We start from the raw sequence: 23,943 nt of genomic DNA on the forward strand, positions 1-23,943 counted from the left end.
TTGTTGCCCAGGCTTGTCTCGAACTCCTGGACTCAAGCGATCCTCCTACCTTGACCTCCCAAAGTGCTGGGATTACAGGCATGAACCACCGCACCTGGCCCATTTCCCTCTTTTAAAGCAAACTGAGAACCTGGATCTCTCCTTTCCTAGTCACACTTGGGCTTGGCTTTGTAATAAGTGCGAGAGGGAGAGACTGCATCTCAGACTTCTGGGCTTCCTTTGGCCAGAGGGGCTCTGTCCACCACCCAAGAACCAAACCCATTTTCTTATTATTGCATATGAAATTAAAACTCCAGATTTTAGATTTTAGGACAAAAGATCCCTTGAAATGTGTTTAGCTTCACCCCAGCTCCAGACAATAGGCTTGTGGCTGTGACTGTCCCCTCTTCCCTAGTCTCTCCAGTTGGCTCCCCACTCTCTCTGCCCTGGCGTCTTCCACTCTAGGAAAGCAGGACCTCTTCTCCCCAGAGGTCAGAATTGTACCTTGCAGGGAGCAGATGTTCCTGGAGTACAGTTGTCACTACCAGCCACCTGTCTTGTTTCCCAGCACTCCCTCAGGCAGCAGCCCCCAAGGGCCATGCTTTCCTTACAGCAGAACCTGGTGGTTAAGCCTCCATATGAGCTTTCTTGTTCGTTGTTGAGATTCCATGCACTCGAGCCTGGCCAACTTGGCAAAAAATAAACCAACTCTATCCAGAAGAACAGGCTATGATCTCCAAATATCTGACATGTCCCCTTACAAGAGGTACTCCTTTAATAGATCCCCAAGGCCTTTTCATCCTGGGACATAGCCTTTCCAGAACTTCCCTGGTGGCAGACAAAGTTAAATGATGAGGATGAGAGAAAATATGTTGCTTCCTTTGTTCTATTTACCATAGTTAGCTGTGTTAGGAAAATTGAGCCGTATCCTGGACATAGAGTTGCCAAATATACCTGAAAACAAACATGGAATTGGTCTACTACTCAGTGCTTTAAACCATTTTGATTGTGTTAGAGTGCAACAAGTAGATGGGGCTATTTATTCATTTATTCATCAGTTTTGAGTATTCTGTACTGAATGCTGAGGATGAGGAGCGGGCAGAGACAAAGATGACTGATAGGACTGCCTTTGAGGACCCTACTCCATAGGTGGAGAGAGAATCTAGTGCCATGAAGGCAATGGATCTAGTGAAGGCACAAAGAGAATCAGAGAAAACTTTTTCAGAAGAAGGGACAGTTGGGCCCTAAAGAATGAGAAATTTACTGCATATAAAAGTGGGCTTTATTTTACCTCAAGGACACACTGCAATGGCGTAATCTCCTTCCTGCTGGTCACAGTTTGTCCTGTATTTTCTAAACCTAAATGTAAATATTTTCTGTTCAGATACCTAAGGGTCAAGAGAATTGCATATCCTTATTATTATTATAAATCCTTATTAGAATTTATATTATAAATATAACAATGTTATATACTTATAATTATATAATTATAATTTATATTATAAATATAAATCCTTATTATTGTAGATAATTCCTTATTTATTTTGGATATTAACCAAAGTGTGCCCCTTGGATGGAATTTTAAGCAACTCACTATGACCACAGCTATCTGAGCTGCCCTCAGCACTGGCCCCATTTCCTACGTGCACCCCATTTCACTTCTCAGGTCCCTGCAGTGGCTCCCCCACATCTCCACACTCTCCTCAAATCCACTCACTCTGTACCACTCCCACGAGCTATCAGCCCCCAGCTTTGCAGAGCAGAGAGAATGCAAACTCGCTTATATGCCTGTCTCTTCTGCATCTGCACATCACCTCCTCCTACAAGCCTTTGACCTTAACCTCTCTGTATCTCTTTCCTCTTTGGTGAGGTGGGCATAATAATGCCTTCCCCGCAGGATTGTTGGAGGGATCTAATCAAGCAAGCCATGTAAATTGACAAGTGAGGGCCTCTTTTGTTGAGGCCTTCTGTTAATGATGGTCACCATTATTCTATGCTACCTCCTTCGGGAGCTCACATCATAAATAGTTCCTTGATCTCTTAGATCTTTAATCTCTCCCTTGGCTCCTTCCTCACTCCCTGAAAAATATTGGTCCTAAAATTGATACTTTCTCTCAGCCATGCTCCTTGAGCCATTTCTAGGCTTGCTTTACTCACAGAGATCTTGATGGCTGTATATGCAGTCTCCACAAACTTGCCTTCACTCAGAGTTCGTCAAAGACTCACTGATTTCCAAAGCAGAGGTCAAGAACTTCTGTGGTCCTTGCCCCCACTTCACTGCATGGCTACATTTAATGCTAAGGGAAGGGAGCTCTACAGAGGAGGGAGTAGTCAGTGATGTCAAATGTGGCTACTTGATGCGTGATCCATTTTGAGTTAATTTTTATATAAGATTTTAGGTTTAAATTGAGAATGGGTTTTTGGCCTGTGGATATCCAACACCATTTGTTGAAAAGACTGTCCTCCCTTCACTGAATTGCTTTTGCACCTTTGTCAAAAATCAGTTGACCACAGTTGTCAAGATCACGCAGTCTTGATTACTAGAGCTATGTAATATGTCTTGGAATCAAGTAGACTGATTCCTCTGACTTTATTCTTCTTTGTAGAAGTTGCTTTTGCTGTCCCAGTTCCTTTGCCAATCCACATACATTTGACAATAATATACAAAAGATTTGTGCTGAGATTTTAACAGGAATTGCGTTAAACATGTATGTCAATCTGGGGAGAATTGACACTATGTTGAGTCTTCCAATCCATGAACATGGTATATCTCTCCACTTACTTAGATTGTCTTTGATTTCTTTCGTTGGCATTTTGTAGTTTTCAGCATACAAGTCCTATGTGTGTTTTTTCTTTTTTTATATTGACAGACAAAATTGTATGTATTTGTTGTGTGCAACATGATGTTTTGAAGCACATACGCATTGTGGAATGACTAAATCCAGTTAATTAACAGATGAATTACCTCATATAATGAGAGGTTAGAACACAATAGCCACGCTCAAAGTATTTTTCAAGAATACAATGTTATTATTAACTATAGTCACCATGTTGTACAATTGATCTCTTGAACTTATTTAACTGAAATTTTGTATCCTTTGACCAACATTTCCCCGACTTCCATTTACACCAACCACTCCAGCCGCTGGTAACCACCATTCTGTTCTCTATTTCTTTTTTTTTTTTTTTTTTTTTTTTTTTTTTTTTTTTGAGATGGAGTCTCGCTCTGTCACCCAGGCTGAATGGCAGTGACGTGATCTCAGCTCACTGCAACCTCCACCTCCTGGGTTCAAGCAATTCTCTGCCTCAGCTTCCCAAGTAGCTGGGATTACAGGCATCCACCACCACGCCCAGCTGGGTTTTGTATTTTTAGTAGAGATGGGGTTTCATTATGTTGGCCAGGCTGGTCTTGAACTCCTGACCTCGTGATCCACCCACCTTGGCCTCCCAAAGTGCTGGGATTACAGGCATGAGCCACCACCCGGCTTCTGTTATCTATTTCTATGGATCAACTTTTTTAGGTTCCACACAGGAGTGAGAGCATGTGGTATTTGTCTTTCTGTGCTTGGTTTATTTTAACCTAATATTCTCTAGATTTATCCAACTTGTTGCACATGACAGGACTTCCCCCTTTTTTATGGCTGAGCAGTATTCTATTGTATATATATACATCTTTTTCATCCATTCATCCATTGATGGACACTAGAGTTGATTCCATATATTGACTATTGTGAATAATGCTACAGCAAACAAGAAAATGCAGATATCCCTTCAATATCCTGATTTCATTTCCCTTGGATATATACCCAGTAGTGGGATTGCTGGATCATATGGTAGTTCTATTTTTAAGTTTTTAAGGAATCTCTATACTGTTTTCCATAATGACTGTTCTAATTTACATTCCCACCAACAGTGTACAAGAGTTCCCTTTTCTCCACATCCTTGCCAACACTTGTTATCTTTCATCTTTTTGGTAATAGTCATTCTAACAGGTGTGTGGTGATAATCTCATTGTGGTTTTAACTTGTACTTTTCTGATGACTAGTGATGTTGAGCACTTTTTGATAAATCTATTGGCCATTTGTGTGTCTTCTGAGAAATGTCTATTCAGGTTCTTTGCCCATTTTTAAGTTGAGTTGTTTTCTTGCTGTTGGGCTCTTTCAATTCCTTATTTATTTTGGATATTAACCTCTTGTCAGATGTATAGTTTGCAAATATTTTCTCCCATTCTGTAGGTTTTCTCTTCACTCTGTTATTTCCTTTGCTGTGCAGAAACTTTTTAGTTTGATGCAGTACCACTTGTCTATCTTTGCTTTTGTCATCTATGCCTATACATATTTTCTTGGATTTATGTCTATTTCAATTGTTCTGAGTATTCATGTGTTCATTGCTAGTGCACAGAAAAAAGTAGCCTTTTGTATACTGATCTTTTAACTTGTGGCCTTGCTTATTTGTTCTAGGAGATTTTTTTTGGTAGATTCCTTGAAATTCTTTATGTGGATCATCATGTCATCTGCAACTGGGGACAGTTTTGTTTTTTCCTTTTCAATCTATATGCCATTTATTTCATTTTTCTTTCCTTATAGTGCTGGCTAGAATAACCTATGTTGCCTAGCAATGGCAAAAGTAGACATCTTTGCCTCTGAATTGTAGCCTTTCACCATTAAGTCTGATGCTAGCTGTAGGTTTTTTTGGTAGGTGTTCTTTATCACGTTGAGGAAGCTACCCTCTCTCCCTACTTTTCTGAGAGTTTTTATCATGAATGGGTGTTGAATTTTGTCAAATGCTTTTTCTGCATCAGTTGATATGATTTTGTGATTTTTCTTCCTTAGCTTATTAAGATGGTGGATTACATTGATTGTTTTTTCAAATATTGAACCAACCTTGCATTTTTTGAATAAAGCCCATTTGTGTGGTGTCTAATTCTTTTTACATGTTGCTGAATTCTGTTTGCAAATATTTTGTCAAGAATTTTTTATATCTATATTCACGAGAGATATTTCTCTGTAGTTTTCTTTTTGTAGTGTCTTTGTCTGGTTTTTGGCATAAGGCTAATACTGGCTTCATAAAATGAATTGGGAAGGGTTTCCTTCTCTTCTGTTTTCTGGATGAGATCGGTATTAATTCTTCTTTAAATGTTTGAAAAAGTTATCCAGCTTTTGAAAACTGTTGATGCTGGGGACCCAATCTGGCCCAAATAAATCTGAATCTCTGGGGGTGGGGCTTGGACACACGTAGCTGTCCAAAGCTACTCAGGTGAGCTTAATGTGCAACTAGCTGTGGAGCTCAGTGTTGGTTGTGGACTTATTGAAGCCACAATAGGAGTATGAAGGAAGCAGAATCCATCTGAGGAATGTCATGAATTAAACGGATGTGAAATTTGGAGAGTTCAGCTCTGAGACACGCCCCTGGAGGCTCTGATGTTTTCAGGATACGGTGCAGTGTAAGGGAGACGTTAGTTGTATAAGATACGTGCAGTGGCTCACGCCTGTAATCCCAGCACTTTGGGAGGCCAAGGCAGGCAGATTGCGAAGTCAGGAGATCAAGACCATCCTGGCTAACACGGTGAAACCCCATCTCTACTAAAAATACAAAACAAAAATTAGCCGGGCGTGGTGGTGAGCACCTGTAGTCCCAGCTACTCGGGAGGCTGAGGCAGGGCAGGAGAATGGCGTGAACCCGGGAGGCGGAGCTTGCAGTGAGCTGAGAACCCCCCCCTGCCCCCCAGCTTGGGGGAAAGAGCGAGACTCCGTCTTAAAAAAAAAAAAAAAAAAAAAAAGACGTGGGTTCGACTTGGCTACTTGATAACCATAAATTCCTTAGCAATTTCAGCTTTCTCATCTGTAAAATGCCTTGGGTTGTTTTGGGGATAGTAGAGATATGAGAAATGAGATATAAGACATAGAAAATGAGATAGCAGATGTGAAAATGCTTTGGAACTCACATAGCATTTTGAGAAAGTAAAACATGATGTTTCTGTAGGCCTCAGCTTCTCCCTTACTGCCACCATGTCCTGATACCTAATAAGTCCCTCTGGGAAGCCAGTGGGAGGCTTGTGACTCCCGCCGCTGGCTGTAGGGGAAACTTCCTCCTCTTCTCTGTTCACTTACCCTGACCACAGAGTTTGGGCTCTGATAGGAGGGATGGGACCCTGGAAACAGTGAGAAGGGACTTTAACCTTGACCATGCTCACCTTCTTGTAGGAACATGCTTGCCAACTCAGCCAGCGTGAGGATCCTCATCAAGGGAGGCAAGGTGGTGAACGATGACTGCACCCACGAGGCTGACGTCTACATCGAGAATGGCATCATCCAGCAGGTGGGCCGCGAGCTCATGATCCCTGGCGGGGCCAAGGTGATTGATGCCACAGGGAAACTGGTGATCCCTGGTGGCATCGACACCAGCACCCACTTCCACCAGACCTTCATGAATGCCACGTGCGTGGACGACTTCTACCATGGGACCAAGGTAATGCTCCTGTTTGTCAAAGGTGGCTTCTTCTTTGGCTTTTTTATTCTGCTTCTGGGGCTGCTCCAGACTAGACCCAGGTAAGCCAGGTGCTCCCAGTGTATTGCTGGCAGGAGAAGGGTGTGTCAGGGCCACTATGGCAACTACAATAGGGATTTCCAGCTTAATGTCACAGGTTTCCATGATTACAGAAAAGGAGGCATTTAGGCCTGTTTTACTAATCATATCATTTACCCAGGTACCCAGGCTGAGAACCGATTTTATTTTTATATTTTTATGTCATGTAATACAAACCTAGAGGAAGAAGAGAATAAGCTGGTGTTTGTTATTGCGTAGGGGAGTGGGTTGGTCTGATGGACTTCTGTATGTTTATAAACTGAATTAAATTCCCAAAGACTGAAAGACAAATTTGCTTCTTCTAGATGATGAGACAGCTTCTATTACCTCTCCTGGCTTGCTTGTTATTTTTAAAAATAACTGGAAAATTGCTGGTAGTGGGTTCTCTTTTCAGAGTGAGTTACCATGGACAATATTTAACAGTTACTGAGCTGGACCTGAGCTACTGTAAGTTCCTGGATGCCAAAACAAAATTTAGAAGAAAATTAGGAGGAAACTACACTCTGCAAAAAGAGTCATGAATGGGCTTTTTTTTTACCCTTCCCATATGTTCCAGACACCTCTGTCACTGCTATCATCCCTCTTCCTTGTGATTTTCTATCTCATGCTGGCCTCTCCCCGGATATCAGACTGTGGGCTCCTTGAGAGCAAGGCCTGGCCATTTTCCTCTGCTTTCCCAGAAGCTGGACTGACCTGGAACTAGAGTAGCTGTCCTGTAAGTGTGCAGGCAGAGGCCAGGCCTGGGGACACAGCTTGATGGGCCAGCCCCACCTCAAGCAGATGGCCTTTAAGGTCTCCTTGAGGACAGGCCCCCTTCCCAATCCAGGGGCTGCAGACCAGACCCTGGGAAGGCTGGGCTATGAGGAGTCACAGTAGCCATTGCCCGGCTGTGCCCACGCAAGGATGCTCCCTGGCCTAACTCTCTGGCATCAGGGCTACACCTGCTCGCTCTAGCCAAGTCCAGGGAAGAGGGGTAGTAGGCCGACCCTCCTTGCTTTCTCCTCTGAGAATTCCCCCAGGCCCTGCAAGTGATATTTCGATTATGAAATGGGGAGCCCCATCCTCATAAACTCAGGATCCTCTTGCAGGGTGCCTGGTGACAGTCGGGACCTTTCTGAAGTGAGTGAGCATATCCAGCTCACCACCCTCATGCACCAAGCCAGGCCAGGTGGTTATTGTTGTCATTTTCACTGAAGTATAGCATATATACAGAGAAGTGCAGAAAGTATAAGTACACAGAATTGCCACCGTTGAATGCACTTGTAACCAGCTCCCAAGTCAAGACACCAAACTTTAACAGCACCCAGAAGCTCCTCCAGTCACAGGTCCCCACTAGGGATAACCACTATCCTGACTTCTAATAGGCTTTTTAAAATAGCAGCTTAATTGAGATGTAATTCACATATCATACAATTCACGTATTTAAAGTGTGTAAGTCAGTGGTTTTGGTATATTTATCACAGCTTGGTTTTGTCTATGTAGAGGAAATGAAGCAGTATGTACCTTCGTATTGGCTTCTTTTGCTCAAAAATTAATAAATTCATTCACTTTCATTGCTTAATACTATTCCACTATGTAATACAGCACATAGCAATTATCTGTCAGTGGTCATTTAGGTCATTGCTTGTTTGAAGCTAAACATTGTCACTATGAACATGTTCTTGTACATATCTTCAGCAAACATGTCTGTACACATTCTGTTGGGCACATACTCCTAGGAATAGAATTGCAGGGCCCATAGGGTGCACTTATGTTCAGCTTTAATAAGTAATGCCAAATAGTTTTCCAGACTGGTTGTAACAATTTATGCTCCCAGCAGTAGTGTAAGAGAGGCATTTAACATTGACATCACCAGTCCATGCTGGGGTCCATTCTGTAGTATGCTCAGGTCTTGCACTAAAAATGCACCTTCCTAGTTACTGTCCCTGTTTCGAGGAGTCCTTTAGGCCAGGGTCAGATGCCACACTGTCACTATGCTGTCTACCAGCCTCGCAGAGGGCAGACTGGCCTCCTTTGTCTCATTTTCCACATTGTCATCTGCTAGGGCCTCATTAGCCAAGAGTGACTGGTTTTCCCCTGAGAGCCATCAGCTCTTTACAGCTGATGAAGAGCTCTGCACACATGTCTTTATGCAAGGTGGTGGGTAACTCTTGATCTTTTCTGCTTCTCATTCACGCAAGTAGCTGCCTCCAAAAAACATCTAAAGGCCTCTGGTGATGAAAGGCCCTAGATCTCCCATTTCTGCAGGTTTAGGCTGCCCCAGGAGCCCCAGTCCATGTCAGGCCCTAGTTGTAGGGAATTTAAGAGACCACAGACTCCAAGCCACCCTGGCAGCTGGTGTCACTTAAACTGACACTTCGTTATATCCGTGCGCCAAGCAAGATCGTAATTGTCCTTGTGCCCAGCCCTCACATTAAGCCTCTGTGTGGTGGCCTCATTCTGCCTGGACTCCATTAGTAGATCCTGCCCAGAGTCCTGAAATTCCTGCCCCAACCCCTCCACTCCACACCAGGATTTCCCCTTTACGTTGTGGCTCCTGCAGCCGAATAGTGTGGCTTCCCAGTTTCTCCTGTTCCTGAAAATCTCCCGGGGAGAGAAAATGCTCTCCTACTGAAACGCTGATGGGGACGGGTGGATTTAATTATTCACACCGCCTGTGGCACCCGTGCAGAGGCTGTGCACCCTGATGGACCGCCGCTGACCTACTTAGCATGCTCTAAGAAAGGTTGATTCACTTTAAGCATCTGGGTTTATAATAGAACAGTAATCCCAAGGAAAATCTCACCCGAACGATTAGCCAAGAAAGAAGCAGAGATCAAGTTGCATCTTTTTGTTCTTGTCAGACAGATCGCGGGGCCCTGAACCCTGCAAACAACACCCCACCCCCGCCCCGCCCCACCCCAGCTAGCGTCTGCTTGTTGATTTGGCAGCAGCAGCAGCCGGGACTAGGAAAACAAAACAGTTGAAAGCCTGGCCTTTCCGAGAACATCTGGGCCTCCATTGTACTTGGTCTCCAGGGATTTCTCTCCAGTACTTCTTTAGCCCACGCCTCACTGGCCCCAGCCTCTGAAAGAGGCTGTGGCAGGCTCTGCCTGGCTCCCCTACTCACAGCCTGGTCATTTGACCCTCCTCCCTGCCCCAGGCAGCACCTCCCCAACACCCTACCACCTGCAGGCCCCGCCCTCCCCAGGCCCAGAACTAGGGTTTCCGGATGGTGCCAGGACCACCTGCTGGCTAACAATACAGATCTCATTCTAAAAAGGAGGTTATCTCTGTGGGGTGGCAGGGGGAGAGGGAGTGAAGAAGGAGAGCCAGTGACACCAACTGCATTCAGAAGGGCCAGAATTTTAGTCTGGTTGCGGGGTCTCTTATTATTATTCTGCTTAAGTAGATGTTGCATTTAGTCTCTTTCATACGTATCTAGTATTACAGAGTAAAGAATGTTCTTACAGGCTCTTGAGCTCCACCCACCAATGGCTCTCCAGGATCAGGTGAAAATATCAGAAGCAGATTTTTAAAACTACAGTCATTCACAAGCAAACCAGGTATGTGGCAAAATAAAAATAAATATAGGTACCAGCCCCTCACTAAGATATTGATAGAGAGGACAGACACGTGCAACTGAACAAGCTTCCTATGTACCTTTTCTGTCTTCCTCTCCCCACAAAAATATTTTAAGAACCACTGTGTAGGCCAGTGATTTTCACCCTTTTGAAGCAAATTACATCAGAACTGTGAGAGCAGCTCCATCTTAAACAAGGGCTGGGTAAAATGAGGCTAAGACCTACTGGGCTGCATTCCCAGATGGTTCAGGCATTCTAAGTCACAAGATACAGGTCATAAAGACCTTGCTGATAAAATAGCTTGCAGTAAAGAAGCCACCACGTCCCACCCAAACCAAGAGGGCCACAAGAAGTGACCTCTTGTCGTCCTCACTGCTACACTCCCACCAGTGCCATGACAGTTAACAAATGCCATGGCAACATCAGGAAGTTACCCTAGATGGTCTAAAAAAGGGAGGCACGAATAATCCACCCCTTGTTTAGCATATCATCAAGAAATGACCATAAAAATGGGCAACCAGCAGCCCTGGAGCTTCTCTGTCTATGGAGTAGCCATTCTTTTATTCCTCTACTTTCTTTTTTTTTCTTTTTTTTTTTTTTTTTTGGAGACAAAGTCTCACACTGTCACCCAGGCTGGAGAGCAATGGCAAGATCTCGGCTCAGTGCAACCTCCGTCTCCTGGGTTCACACGATTCTCATGCCTCAGCCTTCCGAGTAGCTGAGATTACAGGTGCACACCACCACACCGGTCTAATTTTTTGTATTTTTAGTGGAGAAGGGGTTTCACTCTGTTGACCAAACTGGTCTCAAACTCCTGACCTGTGATCCACCCGCTTTGGCCTCCCAAATATTCCTCTACGTTCTTAATAAACTTGCTTTTGCTTTGTACTGTAAAGTGGCCCTGAATTCTTTCTTGCACGAAATCCAAAAACCCTCTCTTGGGGCCTGGATAAGGACCCCTTTCCTGGAACAGAACCACTTGGGGAATTTTTGAAAGATCCAGTGTCCAGTCCCCAGCCCAGCCCAATTAACTCCAGGTCTGTGTTCTCCCCATCATCCCTGGTAATTCTGAGGAACTTTGGGGAGGGCGTTGAGTGGCACAGTCTGTACTCCTGTTGCCCCTCCAACCCTCACCTTGTGAGCCAGGGCTGACATCCGAATCCCCTGGGTCTGCCTTGGGGAAGCTTGGGCCTGTCTTGTTTTGACCTTGCTGGTCCTTCTTATTTGCTTCTCTCTTTCTATTCACATTGCAATGCCTCCTAGTTGGGCTCCCAAACCCCAGCCCGGGGCCCAGAGCTTCTGTGCTTGTTAAGTTCCCTAACCCGGTGTCCTGCCCTCCTGTCTGTACCTATGGCAATCATCAGTGAGAGAGAAGTTGGCAGTGACAGAGATGCCATCAAACAGAAATCCACTTGGGGCTGGCCCTCTTCCGTGAGGGTCCAGAAACTTGCTCTCGTCTGTGCCAGAGGCTCTCTGGTCCCAAAGACAGCTTCCCACCAACACAAAATTAGCATCAGGGAATCTGATGCTAACCTGTGGGGGAAGCCAAATCCTAATCAAGAGTGCTTGTGCAGCATGGGATCGGCCTAGGGGACAGCCGGTAGTGCAGGCTAGGGTGACCTGCCACCCCTCACCCCCATGGAGGATCCTGCCCCTTCCTGCCCTCCCACTGCAGAGGACTGGACCCCATCTGGTAGGGCCCTGAGGTATGCCCTGCTAGGACATAAATGAATTCCCTTTGGTGTCCAGCCCTGCCAGCTTCCTTACCAAGGATCCCATTTGTCTGCTTGGCAGGTTGCTTTTGCTACTTTTGTCTTCAAAATGTGCTCTCGTGGAATGAAGCCTATAAATGTGGCTCACTTCCTTTCTTCTTTTTCTTCAACTCCAGTATTCTGTTTCTGTTAAATTCTGGCCAAAATTTCTTTCCCGTCTTTAAGCTCTGCAATGACACTTCCTGCTCATGGGGATCCAGACTCCTATGGTCTTGCTTATTAATTTATGTTCTCAAGTTTACTTATCTCTCCATCCCTGCAAGAAGTTGGATGGCACCTTAGAAATCATCTAGTCCCACCCACCCATTGATAGGAGACCCAGAGAGGATGCATGAACCTGCCAGGCGCTGTGGCTCATGCCTGTAATCCCAGCACTTTGGGAGGCCAAGTGGGGAAGTTCGCTTGAGCCCAGGAGTTTGAGAGCAGCCTGGGCAACATGGCAAAACACCATCTCGACAAAAAATAGAAAATTAGTCAGGTGTGGTGGTGTGCGCTTGTAGTCCCAGCTACTCAGTAGGCTGAGTGGGGAGGATCACCTGAGCCCAGGAAAGTTGAGGCTGCAGTGAGCTGTGATTGTACCACTGCACTCCAGCCTGGGTGACAGAGTGAGACCCTGTCTCAAAACAAAGACAAAAACAGAAGTTTGAGGATGCATGAGTAACCCACATCCCAGGGCCAGTTGGACCAGAAGTCAGGTTTCTCAGCCTTTTCACCACCCCATTTGGGGCCTCCTGAGACCTCAGGACTGAACCCCTTTCAGCCTGTGGCTGCATGCAAAATGTCTCTTGCTACTCTGTGGCCCCAAATTTCCCTGGACCAGATGAGGGTATCTCAGAATGGACACTCATCAGGCAGGCAGTTGAATGAGCTCTCTGCCTGCCCAAGACAGTAGCTTTATGAAATGCCGCTCCTCCCTGCAGGAATAACTGATGTCAGTGCCTTAGAGCTGAATAGTTTTTACTATGTATAAAAGGTGGTTGTAAGGATTAGGTGAGATGATGCATAACAAATGCTTCACGAAGCGCCTGATGCAGAATACACATGAAATAAATGTTAGTCCCCAGACTGGGACTACCTGCTTCCACCCCAGGCTCTTTTCTTTCAGTTCCTTGAGAAAAGATCCACTCACTTTGGCTTCACGATGAAATTGCTCCACTGGGCACCGAGTGCCCATGCTACCTGTGTCCCTGGGCTTGGCTAACAGGCACCCTGGCAGGCCTTCTCTGGGAATCGGCCCTCACCTCCCAGCTCGTTTTCCATGCCCATTCTTCCTGCTGCCCCACCACCCCTCCGGCCTAATTGTGGGAGTTGGGATTAGCATAGCTGGCTCCTCTCTCCATTTTCTTCTGTGACTCACCCACAGGCTGTAAAGAGCCCTGTGAAGGCTTCCTGAAGTGATTTCCCCTCCCCTGCCACCTGGAGGACATCCCTCTACCCCCTCCATCGGTACCTAGTCTGCTTGTAGAGGGTATATTAGTTTTCTGCTGTGTAACTAATTGCCTCAAATTCAGCAACTTAAAACACCCATTTATTAACTCACAGTTCTGAAGGTAGAAATCTGGGCACGGCATGACTAAATCTTCAGCTCAGAGCCTCTCAAGCTGCCATCCAGGTGTCAGTGAGCTGCATTCTCATCTGGACTCCAGGGTTCTCTGCCAAGCTCGTGTAGTTGTGGTAGAGTTCCATTTCTTGGAGTTCAAGGACTGAGGTCCCTGTTTCCTTGCTGGCTTTCAGCCTGCAAGCGGATCTCAGCGCCTGGAGGCTGCCAGCACCCCTTGCCAACTGCCCCTTCCACCTTCAAAGCCAGCAACATACTCACCTCAGGTCCCTCTCCTGTTTCAAATCTCTGACTAGAATCTCTTTCACCAGGCGACCAGGCAGGAATCCGTACCGGTTTTTGTTTGTTTGTTTGTTTGTTTCGAGACAGTCTCGCTCTGTCACTAGGCTGAACTGCAGTGGCACAATCTCAGCTTATTGCAACCTCCACCTCACGGGTTCAAGCGATTCTCCTGCATCAGCCTCCCAAGTAGCTGGAACTACAGGCGCTCGCCTCCATGCCCAGCTAATTTTTGTATTTATAGTAGAGCCGAGGTTTCACTGTGTTGGCCAGAATGGTCTCTATCTCTTGACCTTGTGATCCGGCCACCTCGGCCTCCCAAAGGGCTGGGATTACAGGCATGAGCCACCATGCCCAGCCAAACTATACCTTTTATGAGCTTACCTGATTAGTCCAGACCCACTGAGGATAATCTCCTTTTTTTCAGTCAGCTGTGCCATGGAATATAACCTAATCATGAGTATGTTTTCCCATCTTATTCACAAGATCCTTGCCACACTCGGTGAGAGGCAGTCATACAGGATGTAGGTCACTGGAAGTCATCTTAGAATTCTGCCTACCCCAGGGAGTCACATGCAAAAACGTGGCTATCCTGTAGACATTTTGCCCTAGTACATCTCCACTCCAACTATCTTGTTAAACTACTTAAATCATAATTTATTTATTATTTATTTATTTTAGAGATAGAGTCTGGCCCTGTCGCCCAGGCTGGAGTGTAGTGGCATGATCATATCTCACTGCAGAGTCAACCACCTGGGCTCAAGCCATCCTCCCACCTCAGCCTCCTGAGTAGGTGGGACTGCAGGCACATGCCACCGTGCCCAGCTAAGTTTTTTATTTTTATTTTTTGTAGAGACTGGATCTGGCTACGTTGCCCAGGCTGGTCTTGAATTCTTGGCTTCAAGCGATCCTCCTGCCTCGGCCTCCCAAAGTATTAGGATTACAGGCATCAGCCATCATGCTCGGCCTACTTAAATTAAGACTCCACATTTACATTTTTATTTATTTATTTATTTATTTATTTTATTTATTTTTTTGAGATGGAGTCTTGCTCTGTCACCCAGGCTGAAGTGTAGTGGTGCGATCTCAGCTCACTACAACCACCGCCTCCTGGGTTCAAGCAACTCCCCTGTCTCAGCCTCCCGAGTAACTGGGAATACAGGCGCCCACCACCATGCTTGGTTAATTTTTGTAATTTTAGTAGAGATGGGGTTTCTTCATGTTGGTCCGGCTGGTCTCGAACTCCTGATCTCAGGTGATCCACCAGCCTCAGCCTCTCAAGGGGTGGGATTATAGGCGTGAGCCACTGCGCCCAGCCCACATTTACATTTTTTAAATCAAAAATCACCTTAGCCCCCCTTCACCTCATAGCTCTCTCTATGCCTGATGTGGTGTCCCTGCAATGGCTCCCTGTTGTCTAAGACATCAAGTTTGGATGTATGGATCTTCCCCCTGGGCAACCCCTGATCTGACCTTGCCCTCCCATCGATCCCTCATGGCCAGCTGCTCCCCACACGCACCCATCCATCAGGAAGATGCCCTCCATGGACATCCTATGCTGCCTGTTGCCGGCTCTCTCCACCCCTGCACAGAGCCCCTCCTTCAAGGCAAACACCCTCTGTCTCACTCCTTCTCCAGCTAACCCAGCTCCAGGATGTCACTTTCTTCTCCCCAGCTGAAATAACTTGTCATCCTGGGGCTTTCAAATTGTTTGCCATATTAAGTTTGTTTCTCAACAAGACTGAAGACCCTTTGAGGAGGAGAGACCATGATTTAACTTGTGACTCGCCACAGAACCCAGATAGCCCTAATGGTGTAGTCGACATCCAAGAAATGGATGTCATCGTGGAGTGGGAGTTATCAGCACAGACTGGGGCTGTGAATGCTGGAGTTTGGATTTCAGCTCCATATTCACTTGCTATGTAATGTGGGCAAGTTAATCTGTCTTTTCCTTCATTTTCATATATGGAAAATGGAGATTATAATAGTTCTTTATAAGTGCTAGTTGAGCTATTATTTGTAAAGAACTTAAAAAGAATACTTGGTGCTTATTAAGCATTGTGTGAGTGTTTGTTAAATAAATAAATATATCATGTTGATCAAAGTCAGACCCCTTAAAACTCCATTTGTACTATAGTTTCCTCATAAGCATACATATTAAACAGTTAAGCATCAAATAGGAAGTAAAAGAACTGGATTTCGTTCCTACCGTTAGAATTTTTGTGTGTGTTTTAGATTTTGAATGGAGTCCGATAGTAATAGTGATAAAGTCTAGATAATTTTCTCTCTTCTCTCTTTCTCTTAAAGGCAGAAATAGCCAGTAATAAACTCTGCAGGCATCAGGAGCTATTTAAAGATGTCCTGCTTCAAACCAGCTACTTTCAAAACCTTGCTGGCAACTTTCATTCTACGTGTACATTAATTGGTAGGCCAAAATGTAGGCCAGGTTGATCCTTCTTAGAACTGATGTGAATGAGGAGATCTATCATTTCTTATAAATTTGTATCTCTAGCATTGAAAAAAACCTCCTATGGTGACCAAGCAGCTCCTCAACTTCCAGAATAGTGTTTGCAAAGAATTTATCAATGCAGATTATTGCATTTTTAAAACCTTTGATTCAGAATAAAATAAATACACCCTCTGTGATTGAGGCCAAGTGTCCTGGAAATCTTTCATGCTTAGTACAAGAAGCTTTGCTTTATGCTTTCATCCACTGGAATTTATAAAAGGAAAAAAGGAAGAAGAAAAATATATACTGTATGTGCACTTCAATGATACATATTACACATGAATGACATTTTTCTCCCTTCTTCTTCTTTTACTTTTCTTAAATTAAGCTCGTATCTTTTTTAATATTTCAAGAAATATTTGAATATGGCCTTTTCTTAATTGGAAATATCTGTTCTCCCAATCCTCACAGAGGTTACCTTTGAAGTTGCCATATTCCTGTGTTGAAAATAAGGGACATATCAGCCGGGCGCGGTGGCTCACACCTGTAATCCCAGCACTTTGGGAGGCCGAGGCGGGCGGATTACGAGGTCCAGAGATCAAGACCATCCTGGCTAACACGCCGAAACCCCATCTCTACTAAAAATACAAAAAATTAGCCAGGCGTGGTGGTGGGTGCCTGTAATCCCAGCTACTCGGGAGGCTGAGGCAGGAGAATGGCGTGAACCTGGGAGGCAGAGCTTGCAGTGAGCCGAGATCACGCCACTGCACTCCAGCCTGGGTGACAGAGTAAGACTCCGTCTCAAAAGAAAAAAAAAAAGAAAGAAAGAAAGAAAATACAGGACATATCTTGGTTCATTTACAGGTAGAAATGTGCGTAGGTGTTGGATCCTCTCCCCTGGGTAGTTTCAGCCTCATTGTTCCCTTGTCTTATCACTGCAGCCAGCCACATTTTTCTCTCCTTCTGATGCTTTTTTGTTTCTTGTTGACTAAAACTGAAGCCCTGTAAGGATCTTTAATTGGTGACTAAATAAATATACAACTGTGGGCCAACTATTGTAAGAACGTTCTCACTGACAATTGTTTCTCACTCATGCTGCACACACATCACACACACCATCTCACACTCACACTTGCTCTCACACACACAGTTTTAGAGCTGGAAGTACCATTAGAGATTAATAAATACTATCCCTAATTCATAAATAATTTTCCTGTTTAGACTTAAACGATCCACAGTATTCTCAATTAATATTTTAAAATAAAATTAAACAAAGCGGGGCTCAGTGGCTCGGTGGCTCACGCCTGTAATCCCAGAGCTTTGGGAGGCCAAGGCAAGAGGATCACTTGAGGCCAGGAGTTTAAGATCAGTCTGGGCAACATAGTAAAACCCCATCTCTACAAAAAATACAAAAATTAGCCAAGCATGATGGTGTGTACCTGTAGTCCTAGCTACTAGGGAGGCTGAGGCAGGAGGAGTTTGAGCTCACTTGAGCTCAGGAGTTTGAGGCTGCAGTGAGCTATGATCATGCCACTGCACTCCAGTGACAGAGCAAGACTCTGTCTAAAAACAGAAAAAAAAATTGGTAAATGTTAGTGAACTCTACTCTTGGGAAGAGTATGTATAGAAAGAAGGAGAAGATGATTAGGTAACCTGGGAAGCCACCTTAAAAAAAAAAAAAAAAAGTATAATTAATGTTTGATAAGCTGCACATTTTAAAGTACACAGTTTGATACATTTTGACATATACATACATCATGAAGCCATCACAGTATAATAAACATATTCATCATTCCTGAAAGTTTCTTTGTGTTCCTGTAATTTTCTCCCAGCTGTCACCCCAGGTTACCATTGTTTTATGTCACTATAGTTTGCATTTTCTACCATTTCTATATAAATGGAATAATGCAATATGCATTCTTTTTTTTGTCTGGCTTCTTTCCCTCAGTAGTATTAAGTTTTTGGCTGTTACAGATAAAGCTACTGTAAACATTCATATGCACATATTTGTCTGGACATAGGCTTTTATTTCTCTTGGGTAATTACCCAGAAGTGGAATTTATCATATGGTAGGTCTACGTTTAGCTTTTTAAGAAATTGCCACCTGGTTTTCAAAGTGGTTGTAACAATTTCCCATCAGTAATCACTCCATATCATTCCCACCACTTGTTGTGGTCAGAATTTTTAATTTTAGCCATTCTAATAGGTGTGTAGTGGTATCTCAGTGTGGTTACAATGTGCATTTCCTTCGTGACCAGTGTTGAATGTCTTTACATGTGCCTATATACCTTCTATATGTTTTTGGTGAAGTGTCTGCTCATACCTTTTACCCATGTTTTAATAAGTTGTTGACTTTTAAATATCTGAATATAAGAGTTGTTTTCTTTTTTCTTTCTTCTTCCTTTTTTTTTTTTTGAGATGGGGTTTTTTGTTTGTTTGTTTTTTGTTTTTTGGTAGAGATGGGGTTTCACCATGTTGGCCAGGCTGGTCTTGAACTATTGACCTCAGGTGATCTGCTGGCTTCAGCCTCCCAAAGTGCTGGGATTACAGGCGTGAGCCACCACACCCGGCCCAAGAGTTGTTTATAGTCTAATTACAGGTCATTTATTAGATATATGTTTTGCAAATTTTTCTCCCAGTCTGTTGCTTACTTTTTCATTTTCTTAAGTGTTTTTTGAAGAGCAGTAGTTTTTAATTCTGAAGTCCAATTTATCAATTTTTTCTTTCTACTCTATGCTTTTCGTGCTGTAATCAATAAATTTTTGCAGAATCCAAGGTCTCTAAGATTTTCTCCTATGTTTTCTTTTCGAATTTTGTAATTTTAGCTTTTACAGTTCAGTCTGTGACCTATTTTAAGTTAATTTTTATATATGGTATGTGGTAAGCATCTACTTTTTTTTTTTTTTGCAAATGGCTATCTAATTGTTCCAGAGCCATTTGTTGAAAAGATTATCCCTTGTCAAAAATCAATTGACCATACATGTGCCAGCCCATTTTTGGACTCTTCTCTTCTTTTGATCTGTTTGTCTATTTTTACACCAATACTACAGTCTCTTAATTATTGTAACTTTACAGTAAGTCTTGAAATCAGGCAGTGTAGGTGTTCCAACTCTGTTGATTTTCAAAGTTGTATGGCTATTTTATGTCCTTGGAAGCAAATAGTTTAGGGCAGGCTGCAAATCAAAAACAGAGAGAAATGAATGCATTAACCAAGCACTTGATAAACATTCTCAGTCCTTAACATGGCCCCTTTCTGTTGGCTAAAAGTTAGGAATTTTCTTTAAAATTTTCTCAAGTTATTTGGAGGGAAAAATCTATGACATGATTATAAATATTGATATAAATGTATTGTCTTCATATCACCCATGTCTAATTTAAAGTAAATTACAATGATATCATGGGGAAGAACTCATGCTTCCTCTTGCCTCAGATTTAGAGTTGGTGGAGAAGAGGGGTAGGCTGGGGGCTCCTGAGAGGACTAGATTGGGATTAAACTTTTCCTGGACTGAATCTAACCACTAAGCCACTGCCCCGCCCCCCTTTCCCTCAGTCAGTTTTCCATTCTTTACAGTATCCTTTGTTACCTTCAGGCCTGGGCTGGAACTTCTCTTTTCTGGTTTATTGCCTTGATTCTCACACTGCCAGGCAAAACACACTCCAGGACTTAGGTTTAGGAGAGTACTTTGGCCCTGAATCTAGAAGCCCTAGACTTAGTGGCCATCAAAGAGTATATTTTTTCCCACCAGGTGGAAAATACAGTCCTCAAAATGGGGTGTGTTCAGCCCCCAAGGGGATCTGGGACCTCAGACCCTGAGCTGGTGCATGGCAGCACATGGCTGTCACAGGACCTGAGGTTAGGCATCCATCCCCCAACCCCTCTGCAATCGGGATGCACCTGAGCTGTCAGGCCTGGACCTCAGGCCCACCCATCAGAGCACTTCCACACCCATTCATCACTTATTTTGATCTTTGAATCTCCCTCAGGCAGATCTTATCCTTCCTTTGCAGATGGAAAGCAGGGTCCCAGAGAGGTGAAATAAGTTGCCGAGCTAATAAGGGCAGGGCAGGCCTGTCTGCCACCCATTGACTCGCAGCCCCCATTCCTGGAAACCACGTTTCCAGGGCGGCCTCTCGGCAGCTCTATGGCACTGTCCCCCCTCATAGCTTTGGGACTAAAATGAGGGTCTTGCCACATTGAGGCAGCTCAGGGACGGAGAAAGCAGAGTTACATGTGTCTTATTGTTCTCTGGCATCCGGGGTAGCCTGGATGTTTAATAAACATCATCACGGCCTGCTGGCCTGTAAACGTCCTTTTTTGGGGTTACAAGGGGCTTTGCTAAGGATGTGGGTGACAAAGGGCCTCTCACTGTGGCTCTGTTTCAGAGCGGCTCTCCGGAAGCTGGCAGCCACATTCCCTGTACCACACAGCTCCTCTGAGGAGCCTCTCCAGTCTCCATGGAAACCGCATGTCGGGAGCCAGCCGGCTCCGTACTGTGGCTTTGTATTAAACACAATGAATTTAAATTGGATGCTCGGCACTGAAGATAATCATTCTGGATTAGAGAGAAGCCTGGAGCTCCTCATTTCATCATTTTAAATGTTGGCATAATTCTCAGTTTTCGCCCTGTAATTCAAGCCCAAGTCACACCTACCCCTCTGTTTCTAAGCTGCAGTTAAGTCCGATTTCACTTGGGTTTTTCTCCATTCTTCGAGGAATCTTGGAGCTGGGGAGCCCCTGCGTCAGGCCAGGGCTACTCTAGCCTTGTGTAAAGGAAACCAGGGGGCTCTAGAGTCTGGCTGTGTGATTTTCTCAGGCCCTGGTTTTTTTATCTGTGAAATGAGAAGAGTAATCCCTACCCTACAGAGGCATTTTTAAAAAGTATTTATTGTGGTAAACTACATGCAACATAAAATTTACCGTTTGACTGTTTTTAAGTGTACAGTTCTGTGGCATGAAGTACATTCGCATTGTTGTGCAACCATCATCACTGTCCACCTTCAAAACGTTTTCATCTTCCCCACTGGCTCTCTATCGATGAGGCTGAATGAATGAGAAGTTCCCATTAAACATTGATTCCCCATTCCTCCCTCCCCTAGTCCCTGGCAACACCATCTTATTTTCTCTCTCTGATTTTGACTACTCCAGGTCCCTCACATAAATGGAATCATACTGTATTTGTTGTTTTGTGACTGGCTTGTTTCACTTAGCATAAGGTCCTCAAGACTCATCCATGTTGCAGCGGGTGTCCGAATGTCCTTCCTTTTTAAGGCTGAATAATACTCCATTGTACATAGATACCACATTTTGCTTCTCCATTCATCTGTCTATGGATACTTAGGTTGCTACCACCTTTTGGCTGCTGTGAATGCTATGAACATGGGTGTACAAATACCTGTTTGAGTTCCTGCTTTCCATTACAGAGTCATTTTGAGAATCAAATCAGATAATAAATATTAAGAACATTGCACACAGTAGGCTGTCAGTAAATGTTAATTTCTTTCCTGAAAGTGTGTTAAACCCAGGAGCTAATGCCACAGTGGCCTGATAACTTCAGTGAGAGTGATATCACTTTTTCTAGCAAGCTGCTTCTGTATCCCTGGGACTCGCTGATCTGCCATGTCTGGGAATTCGCCCAATTCATTCCAGGGCTTAAAGGAAATGTCTTCAGCATGGAAATGTGCCTCACGTCTCACCATAAAAACCATGCATGCTTCTACATTTCTCCCACCAGTGGGTGTTCATGTATTTCTAGTTCCAAAATGTAAAAAAAAAGTGTTAGAGCTGATATAGATACTAACTTATCAGTGTTCTATTTTAAGTACACCCTCTGGGAGACCCTGAAGCTGGGGTGGGATCGCCCAGGCTGGGAGGTTCTGTGCTGAGTTACTATTTTAGCAGCAGCCTCAGACCAGTTTTCAGTATTACAGAAGAATGTGGGATTTGGAGTAAAAATACGTGGATCGCAACCTTGGCTGGTCTCTCAAAACCTGAGAAGATGACCATGTCTGTTTCACATGGCTGTGAAGATTAGATGGGAGAGTACCTCATTGTGCTGATGCAGGAGGCAGAAAGGGGCCAGGTCTTTGGGCTGGTCTGTACCCTTGCAGTAGATTCTCTCTGGGTCTAGTTTCATCCGAGAGCCTTTTGTGAGGGAGCACCCCTTTGCTGCTTTGAAGCCCTCCGGGGTGAGAATCGCAGACCTCGGAATCGTCTTTCCCTGGGGGGTCCTCTGGTCTTCCCAGGCATTGCTGAGGCAGCCCTGGAGTCAGCTCCCCTTTGTACTTAGGAATTTGTGACAGAAGGGAAGGAGGGGCAGGGGCTTTTGCACGGCCTCCTGACCCATGCATGACCCAGCTGCTCCCTACAGCTTACCAATCAGGCCTGGCCTGTTCTTTATTGATGGGGCTGAAGGAAGGAGGGAAAGCAGGGATTTCACACAGAATCACAGACCTTTCTCTCACTTCTCAGCAGTGGTTGCTGGCAGCGTGGAATGTGCCTGGGATCTGTCCACCTGTTGAGCAGGAGCCAGGACAGGCTGAAATCAGGGCTTCCTGAACTGATGTGTTCTTTGTCTCTGGGACAAGAAAGGTCCCTAGGCTACTCACCTATGGGGAGCAGGAATTCAGGACTCCCAGGGAGGGCCTGCATCTTAACCACTAAGGGGAGCTCACCTCTTCTTGAAGCCAGTGAGCCCTAGGGAGTTTCTGTGCCTTGGTAAGAGGCTTTGCTTGGCTTCCATAACCCCATACCCCCTGGGCTTCCTCCTACTTCTTTGCAATTCCTTCCCAGTCTCCTTCCTGGTCTTGTCTTCATCTTGATGCTCTCCTATGCTGTGGCCTCTCAGGGTCCTATTCCAGAGTGTCTCTTCCTCTTACCCATCCTCTCCCCCTACATAATCTGTTACTGACGACTCCCATTTAGACCTGCAGCCCATCCACCAGCCACCTCTGTGCACCTCCCTACTGGACATTGTGCATTGGATGCCCCAAAAGGCCAACCTAACACGCTCCTTGTCCTCCATACAACCCCACTCCTCTTCCAGGGATACCTCCTGCAGGTAACCCATCCACCCAAGCCAGGCCTACTTGCTAAAGACCAGGGACTCCTAAGGGATACAGCCAGAACCCAAATCCAGGTCTGTCAGGCTCCAGAGTTCAGGCTTCTCCCACCATTGCCCCTGCCTCCATGCACCATCGGAGAATTGAACTGCATTTCTAACCAACTGAATAATGCAAATGTCACTCTGAGCCCCAAACCAAACTCAGCATGCCCTGGGACCCCTTCCCATTTTGTGACTGTGCTGGACTTCTGCCTGGACCCCTTTGTCGACCATCCCTAACCCCTGGGCTCCCAGCCCCTCAGCTCTTCCAGATTGCTTTCTCTGCCCCAGCTCCCAGTTCAGAGTGGGTCCATTACAACGGCATGGAAACTTCAGCCAAGCCCTGTCACTGCCTGTCTGGTTGACTCTGCAGTGCGTTTTCCAAATGGTTTTCCTAAGCCTTACCTTGGCTCAGACCAACACTCATGATTTCCCCCAAAACCTTCCATCTGGGATTTTGGCTTTATTTCCTGTTCTACTAAGAAGTCTGGGACAAAGGGCCTGCACTTCCTCCGCTCTCCTCCCAGTCTCCTCTGATCACCTCCATCTTTAGCCACCCCTCTCCTGAATGAATGGGAAGAAGGTCCCTCTAGCCTAATAGATGAGAATATCAGCCCTCAGTTTCCTCATCTGAACAATGAGGATAATAGTGGCCCCT

The 23,943-nt window shown here is 44.9% G+C and overlaps 1 protein-coding gene across 2 annotated transcripts in view; it reads left to right on the top strand.

Moving 5' to 3' along the window:
* The window catches only part of DPYSL5 (dihydropyrimidinase like 5), a 105,151-nt gene that overhangs the window by 47,272 nt on the left and 33,936 nt on the right, over positions 1-23,943 (top strand). For both annotated transcript variants that reach the window (XM_017876897.1, XM_017876896.1), the window contains exon 2: positions 6,183-6,447. In XM_017876897.1, coding sequence (XP_017732386.1) covers positions 6,187-6,447 — 261 coding nt within the window. In that variant the 5' untranslated portion in view covers positions 6,183-6,186. The remainder of the gene's footprint in view (positions 1-6,182; positions 6,448-23,943) is intronic.

The sequence above is a fragment of the Rhinopithecus bieti genome, unplaced genomic scaffold (genome assembly GCF_001698545.2).
Source record: "Rhinopithecus bieti isolate Rb0 unplaced genomic scaffold, ASM169854v2 scaffold_7681, whole genome shotgun sequence".
In the NCBI taxonomy this organism is placed as follows: domain Eukaryota; kingdom Metazoa; phylum Chordata; class Mammalia; order Primates; family Cercopithecidae; genus Rhinopithecus; species Rhinopithecus bieti.